This window comes from Dromiciops gliroides, chromosome 3 (assembly GCF_019393635.1).
Source record: "Dromiciops gliroides isolate mDroGli1 chromosome 3, mDroGli1.pri, whole genome shotgun sequence".
NCBI lineage: Eukaryota > Metazoa > Chordata > Mammalia > Microbiotheria > Microbiotheriidae > Dromiciops > Dromiciops gliroides.
Genome location: NC_057863.1, coordinates 610999524 through 611007817, shown reverse-complemented (window position 1 = coordinate 611007817; position 8294 = coordinate 610999524). Strand labels below are relative to the sequence as shown.

At 51.3% G+C, this 8294-nt stretch overlaps 1 protein-coding gene across 2 annotated transcripts in view; it reads left to right on the top strand.

The window, feature by feature from the left end:
* Nucleotides 1-2882: 2882 nt before the first annotated feature.
* The window catches only part of EPHA8 (EPH receptor A8), a 46177-nt gene continuing 40765 nt past the window's right edge, over nt 2883-8294 (top strand). For both annotated transcript variants that reach the window (XM_043997540.1, XM_043997539.1), the window contains exon 1: nt 2883-2999. In XM_043997540.1, coding sequence (XP_043853475.1) covers nt 2912-2999 — 88 coding nt within the window. In that variant the 5' untranslated portion in view covers nt 2883-2911. The remainder of the gene's footprint in view (nt 3000-8294) is intronic.

The following is an 8294-nucleotide window of genomic DNA, read 5'->3' as shown; positions in this document are numbered from 1 at the left end:
AACTTCAGAGGAGCAGCTAGGTGGCACAGTGGATAAAGCACCGGCCCTGGATTCAGAAGGACCCTGAGTTCAAATCCTCAAATCCAGCCTCAGACATTTGGCACTCACTAGCTGTGTGACTTTGGGCAAGTCACTTAAACCTCATTGCCCCACAAACAAACAAACAAACAAACAAAAAACACTTCAAAGGATCCATAGATTTAAAGCTGGAGAACTGAGAGGTCATTGAGTCCAACTTCATTATTTTCAAGATGAGGAAACTGAGGCTTAGAGAAGTCCTAAGATTTGTTTTTTTCTCTGCAAGGGACCTCAGAGGCCATCTAATCCAACTCTTCCTGTTGTAGAGTAGGAGACTGAGATGGAGAGAGATTAATTATTATTTTTCAAAATAATAAATATTTTTATTTAAAGTTTTAAGTTCCAAACTTTATCCCTCCTTTTCTCTGCCCCCTCCCCTCTCCCTGAGGCAGTATGTGAGAGATTAATTAAGTGACTCAGCATCATATTATGAAGTTCTCAAAGAAAGCAGCATTTGACCTCAGATTTTCCTGAGTACAAGCCCAAAGCAGATAGGTGATTCAGTGGATGGAGGACTGGAAGTGGCCTTAGGAAGACCCGAGTCTGAATCCTGCCTCAGACAGTTAGCTGCATGACCTTGGGCATCCTATAACTTCTTTCAGTTTCCTCATCTGTAAAATTGGGGGCCAGTCCAAACATTTATTAAGTGCCTACTATATGCCAGGCGCTGTGCTAAGTACTTTACAAATATTCTCTCCTTTGATCACTTTTTTCTCTGGGTTGTTGTGAAGATCAAATGAGATGAATATGTAAAAGCATTCTGCAAACCTTAAATGTCTGCTGCTGCTGCTGCTATCAGGATACCTCCCAAATCAGATGGAGAAGATTTGACCAATACCATATGACTATTATAGGTCAGAGCTGGTATTTAAACTCAGTTCACTTGACTCCACGTTCAGGATTTTCCTTTCTCACCCATCTGCCTCTCAGAAATAGTATAGAATAGCTGGGCACACACAGGCAAGAAGCTCTTGCCCCCGAGACCCAGCCTCTCTCCCCTCAGGGATATCTAGGGACTTCAGAGCAGGCACCTGAATCTGGAACTTTGGGTTTAAAAGCATGAAGCAAATGCTTCTGTTTGCCTGTGTCAATGCTTGTTTGAATCTGTTAGTCTGTTTGTGATCGTCTGTTCATATTCTGCCTCATCACAAAGGTGTAGGACAGCAGCACTGTTCCCTGGGAGGGATGGGAAGACAAGAAAGAAATAGAAGAGAAGGAAAGAAATTGATGGGAGCATGTGGTTAGGATCCCAGATGGAGGGAGTAGTGCCTGGGAAATGGAGGGCGAACAGGCTCAGGAACCCGGGGTACCAGGTTATCCAAGGGCTCCACTCCCCTATTCCTCTGCTCTCCCAAACAGTCCCAGACAGAGGAAAGGAAGGAAGCAAATCAGCTCTCACATTCCAGGAAAAGACGCCTGCTTTGAGTTGTGGAGAGAAGGCTGAGGGTAGGGGAAAGAAGGGGGGGGAGGGAGAGAGAGAGAGACAGAGACAGAGAGAGACAAAGACAGAGACAGAGACAGAGAGACAGACAGAGAGAAACCGAGACAAAGAGACAGAGACAGACACAGAGACACAGAGACAGAGACAGAGACAGAAACAGACAGAGAGACAGACACAGAGACAGACACAGAGAGAGACAGAGAGAGATAGACACAGAGACAGAGGCAGAGACAGGCAGAGACAGACAGAGACAGAGAGAGAGACAGACACAGACACAGAGACACAGAGAGACAGAGAGCAACTGAGAGAGAGAGAATGAGCAAGAGAGCAGGAGAGACAGAGACACAGAGTCACGGAGACACATGCACAGAGTAGCTGAGAGAGAAAGAGAATGAGCAAGAGAGAGCAGGAGAGAGAGAGAGAGAGAGAGAGAGAGAGAGAGAGAGAGAGAGAGAGAGAGAGAGAGAGAGAGAGGAGGGAGGGAGGGAGCGAGCAGTTGAGATACTTAGAACAACCCAAGGAAAACCTCAGCAGAGAAAAGGCAGATCTGTGCGGATGTCACTGTGTGAGGGTATACATTTTGTGAGTCTATGTCTGTGTCTGTGCATCAAAGTGTGAATCTTCGAGAGGGTCTTTGCATCACAGCCTCTGTGTGTGTCCAGTAGGTGTCTGTGTGTGTGAGCCTGTGCCGTTGTGTCTGTGTTGAAGGTAGATGAGAATGAGGATGTGTTCACGTCTCCGTGTGAGTCTCTGAATGTGTCTGGGTCTATGTATGTCTGAGGTGTGTGTGAATCTGTGTGTATCTGTGGTGTCGGTGCGTATGGTCGTATGCGAATATGGATCTGAGAATAAATAGTTAAAGAGTCGAGTATCTGGATCTTCGGGTGTACGTATGTGTGAGGGTCTCCGGGTGTATGTGTGAGACTCTGTGTGTCCGTGTTGTGTGTGTGGATGTGTGTGTGTTGTGAGGGGGGGCCCTAGTCAAACCTCTCGTTTCTGATTGGCTCGGCCCGCTGCCGGGCCCGGCTCCTTCCCGGGTGCAGGCTGCGCTCGCGTGTGTGTCGGTGTATGTGTGTCGGTGTGTGTATGTATGTGTGTGTATGTGTGTGCGCGCGCGCGCCGGTGTGTGTGTGTGTGTGTGTGTCTCTCTGTGTGTGTGTGTGTGTGTGTGTGTCTCTGTGCGCGCGTGGGGGGGGGTACTGTGTGCGTGTGTGAGTGCGAGTGTAGCTGTGCGCGCCGATGTGCGGGCAGCGGCGGGGCGTGCGCGGGGCTGTGGCGGAGGAGCCGGGAAGGCGGTGAGAGCCGCGGCGGGCTGCCCGCCCCCGCCCCCGGCCCCGGCCCCGGCCCCGGCCCCGGCCCCCGGCCCCGGGCCCCAGTCCTGGCCCCGGGATCATGGCCCCGGCCCGCGCCGGCCTGCCCTCCTCGCTCTGGGTGGTCACGGCCGTGGCCGCCACATGCATGTCGGCGGCCCGCAGCGAAGGTAAGCCGGGGGCACACGGGTGGGCGCCGGGGACACGCGGGTGGGCGCCGAGGGCAGGTGGGGGCGGGGCTTGCGGATCTTCTGGCGCCCGAAGTTCACTTGCCCGGGGGACCACTCTCCCCCAGCCCTAAGCCTGCCCGGGGTGCAGGGGGCAGCTTCCCAACCGGATAACCGGACGCACATCCCACCCCACCCCCGCCCTCTGTCCCTGCCCCGCGGGAGGACCCGGGGGAGGGGGCAGCTGGAGCCCCGGACCCTGGAGCCCCGCACACAGCGGCCCTGTGCCGGGGCCCGCCCCAGCCCGCGCCCCGGCTCGGGCTCCGCCTCGGGCTCCGGCTTGGGCTCGGGCTCCTGGCATCGCTTATCGCTCTGGTTCGAGCTGCAGGCGGACTCGTGCTCCGCGTCCTGGGCACGCATACGCTGGAGAAGGACTCGGGCTAGTGCAGGAAAGGGAAGTGGGCAAACCGGGACGGGCAGAGGGGCGCCCGCAAAGAGACGGGAGAAGAAGAAGGAGGAATCGGGGAACGCAGGGCCAGAAAGGTGGGTGAGGGAGCCACTTGGGCACAGGGGAGCGAGGGACCCAGCGAAGGGCAAGGATTGACTGTGGGAGGAAGGGGCAGTGTCCTCACATAGAACAGGAGAGAAGAGGGCAGAAGGCTCGGGGAGAGGGGAAAAGGCTAGAGGGATAGGAGAGGGGAAAAGAAGCGAGAAGTGATAAGAGAGACACCGAGAAGAGGCTGGCTACCGACAAAAGGGAGCGAGGGGACAAAGAAAGGGAAGGAGAGACGGGAGCAAAAAGTGAGAGGACTTAAAAGAGAACAGGGTTTAAGAGAAGGCCCGGAACCAGGGTGGGTGGGGGACAGCCGCGGGGCCAGAGAAGAGGGAGACAAGCACAGAGAGGCCACAAAGAGAATAGGTTGAAGAATAGACCGTGGTAGGTGGGGGCTTTGGAGCACCAAAGGGACCTTCCAGAATTCAACCAAAGCTGAGATAACAGGTCAGGTAGAGAGGGCAAGTGACTTATCCAAGGTCACTCAGGAAGAAAGGCAGAGAGCTAGGATTAAAACCCAGGTCCCCTGGCTCTAAATTTGCTTTGTAGTAAATTGGAGAGAGGTTGGGGAGCAGTCGAAGTTGGCTCCCTGTAAGAATAGGGCAGATGGATTGCAGATCAGAGCCAGAGAGACTGAGCAGTTAGGGGCCCCTAGGTTGGCTCCTGGAAGCAGACATTCACCAGAGAGAACTGAAAGGCTACTTTCAGGGCCTCATTCTTTATCTCCTGCCATTCCTGACCCCCCAACAGCCTCCACAGAGCCCTGGGGCTCTCTACTCCCCACTGGGTTGCTACCAACTCCCAGAGTCAGCTTCCCTGCTCCTCTCTTCGGTTTCTAAGAGTTTTCTTTATAACTGAGGAGGATGGTGGTGATGGGGGGGGGTGTTAACCTCAGCATTGTTCTTCCCATCCCAGCCTGCCCAGCAAGCCTCCTGCTCCTAATGTTCATGCTCCAGGATCCTCAGGGCTCCCTGATCCAATGCAGACTTGGGCAGGGGAGTATCATCCACAACGAGGGAGCGATTGTTCCACTTCCTCTGCCTTCCTCAGCACCCATTGGGTATATTGGGTCCATCTCTGAGCCCTGCATTTTAGGGAGGACACAAACAAACTGCAGTGTGTTGGAAGAGGGTGGCTAAACTAGAGTCCTTGCTATCAGTGGAAGGAAATGGATGTGATTGACCTAGAAGAAAGAAAACTGAGTCTGGTCAAGTAAATCTATTTAGTTATCTTCAGGTCTGTGGAAGTTTGTCTTGTGCAAGAGGGATAGCATTCAAATAAATTCAACACGTATTTATTAAATGGCTGGTATGCTTGAGGTACATAGACCCAAACACCAAGCCTACCCTTAGGGTCTGATCTGCTATTGGGAGAGATTGGATGAACCCAGATCCGTATGATTCCGGGTAATTTGTGGAGGGAAATAGCAGTAGTTATTGAAGCAAATCAGGGTGTGCTTGCCGGAGGAGGTGGCAATTGAATTGAGCTATAAATAAAAGAAGATAAGTTCTGTGAGGCTTTCACTTGGCCTAATTGAATGGAATCAGATTGGGCTCCAAATGAGGAAAAAAATTGTAGGATTTAGAACTTGGAGAGACCAATCCCACTCTAGTAATTTTGTAGCTAGGTAACTAAGGTCCAGAAAAGTACAGTCACTTAGAGGTATATAAGGCCTTGGGGGAGGGGAGGGGGGCAGAGTAAGTGGTAAAGTCAGGCATCAAATCCAGGCCTTCTGACCCTAAATCCAAGGCTCTTGCAACTAGACCACACTACCTCTGGCTGTTTTAGGAGAGAGTGAGTTCACCGTCACTGGTGGCCTTCAAGTAGATGCTGGTTTGCTACATGTTGGGGGTAACAGACGAGAGATTCCTGATCAATTGCAGGCACTGCTAGGTGCCCTCTGAGGTCGCCCTCCCAGAGATTCGGTGACTTGAAATTCCAGCAGATACTTTGTCAGTCTGGAGGCTGGCAGGGTGCCACCTTGGCCTGGAGTCCTAGCTGCTAATATTCAGAGTCCAAAGTGGGGCTCCAGCTGAGCCAGGGTGAACTCCCGGGCAGACAGTCTTTGCCAACTCCCTCCAATGTCCGCATCCCCCAAGAGGACCGGATTCCACATGAGCCTCTGTGCTCACACATGCCTTCCCACTGATCCCTGAGACCAGGGCCCAGACACAGGGGTTCACGCATAGGGCCTGCAAGTCAGGCAGGGTCAACAGCCATCAAGGAGGACAAAGGTGTTGCCCAGCTGCTCTGGGAGGCCCATTGTGAAGGGAACAGCATCGGCTGGGCCAAGAGAACTGTGGGGGACCAGAGCTTGAATTCTAGGCTCTGCTGCTTATTTACCTGTATGACCTTAGTTTAAGTGAGTCCTTTTCCCTCTCTATAACTAATTTCCCTCTTTTGTAAAGGTGTGTGTGTGTGTGTGTGTGTGTGTGTGTGTGTGTGTGTGTGTGTGTGTGTGTGTGTGAGAGAGAGAGAGAGAGAGAGAGAGAGAGATTGAGAGAGAGAGGGAGAGAGAAAGATGATTTCCAAGGGCCCTTCCGGCTCTCAATTTTTCCATCCAGTGATTGCCAGGAGGAATGGGGTGGGGGGAGTAGAGTCTTTGTGAGGAGGGGGAAAGGAGTGGGAAAGAATTTGGGGAGCTGTAGGTTAGGGGCTCTTCTCAGCCATGAGGGTGGAACATGGGTGGGTGGGGGAGACGACACTGCTGCTGTTTGTCGTAGTGGCTGATTAGCATTGCTGGAATCTAAGTATTGGGTGTGGGTGCACAGAGAGTCCGGGCATCATGCGCTTTCCTCCTTGGAGACTGCACCTCATACAGAGCTGGGGACCAAGCTCAGAGCCATATCATAAGAGGTGATTCCAGAAGGCTTGCGGAGTGGGTGGAGGACACCATCTAAGTCACTGAGTGGAGGAGAAGGGTTATTGGTCTGAGGAGCAGTTATTGTCATAGAGTAAGGGGCATTTCCAGAGAGATGATGATTGTCATGAGTAGATGAGGGGTACGACCACTGTTCTTTAGGGAAGTGTCATTGCCAAGTGGGGTCCATTGTCCTGAGAGATTAACATTGTTCTTGGGAGGAGTCATTTGCTGCTGTTGTCCTGACAGAAAGGACACTTGTCTAGAGGGATGGGGGCATCATCTCTGGGCAGAACCTTTGTCCTGAGTGATAAGAACATTGTCCTGAGAAGGGTCCAGAGGAAAGGATTTGTGTTCCTCTGGAGAGTTGTACACATCACTAGTAAGCTGGATAGTGTTGGGGGGCGGGGAGGGGAAGGTCACTGTCTCCATTGTGTGAAGCCATCATTTTTTCTGAATATACCATGCTGGGCTGATCACCTCCTAAGTATTTCAGACACAATTTGGGATGGAGCTTAGGGCAGGGAGGTTTTTTTTTCTTTTTCTTTGGATCTCCAGCATAATACAGGTGCTTAATAAAGCCACTTACATTGGCTCCTAATAAATGCTTTTTATTCTTACACTTGATCTATAATTGCATTGATATAAGTGAACCGCCAATGAGAAAACTCTCTTTATCGGTGCAAAGCAGCCCTCTTTCTATAACTTGGAGTATTGGAGAGAGCTCCCTGAGAAGTGCAGTGACCTTCCCAGGGTCACACAGCCGGCAGGTGTTAGAGATGGGATCCTGAAGCCACAACTTGCTGATTCCCAGGCTGGCTCTTTATGCCATTCTCCTTTCCAAAAGAAAATCGCTTATTGAATTGGATTGACTTGAAGCAACATGGCCTAAGGCGATTGGGGACAGGGGAGGTATAGAGACTAGAGTCCAGACAAAAAGGACCCACAGCCCCCAGCATCACTCCCAGTGACTTGGTTAGAGGCTTCCCTGCCTGAGCTTGGACAAAGGGGATTTCTAATAATGTTCTACCCACACATGCCACTTTCCTGGGACCCCAGAAAGCCATTTGTATAGTCAGTTCCTCTCACTGCCTCCCCCACCCCACCCCCCGCAACACACACAGAGATCACCAGACCCAGCAGATCACAAGATAAGCCCCTGAGGAGTGAAGGTGTTTCCATAAGGAAAGGGAAATGGGCTGTGTGGGAAATGGGCACTTCTCAAGGATCTGCATGTGTTCATCTCGTGTTGGCATCCATCCCCTTCCCATCCAAGGCACGAATGCCTTGCTGCCTCCTCCTCATTAGTACATTAATTCAACAATCAGGTCCTAAGTGCTTTTATTCTCCTTAAGGTGAGAGGCAGTGTAACTTAATGGATAGAGACCCAGCCTTGAAGTCAAGAAGATATGGGTTCAAATCCTGCCTTGTGACACATGCTGGCTGTGAGACTCTGGTTAAGCCACCTAACCTCTCAGTGCCCAGGACAGCCCTCTAAAAGCTCAAGTTAAGGATGAGGTGCTAATCACCTTTTGTGAAGGGGTTTTTCCACACAAGGAACTTCTTTCACCTATGAAATCAAAGGTCTAGACCCGCCCCTCTCCCCAAAAGTAACATTATGGTAATGAGTTAGATGAGGCATTTAAGGTCTAGTAAGGAGCAAGACAACTTACAATATGTAATGCAAATGAGATGGAAAACATCATAAGAAGATTACAAGGTGCTAAGAAATCAAATGAGGGAGGGCCCACCTCTAGCTAAGGAGACACCTAGCTTACATTGCTCTTGTGTTTCAAAGCATACAACGAACTTTTAATCTACAACCTCTGACTCTTATGGTACAAGGATTAGCATCCTCATAGTATAGATGAGGAACAGAGAATGC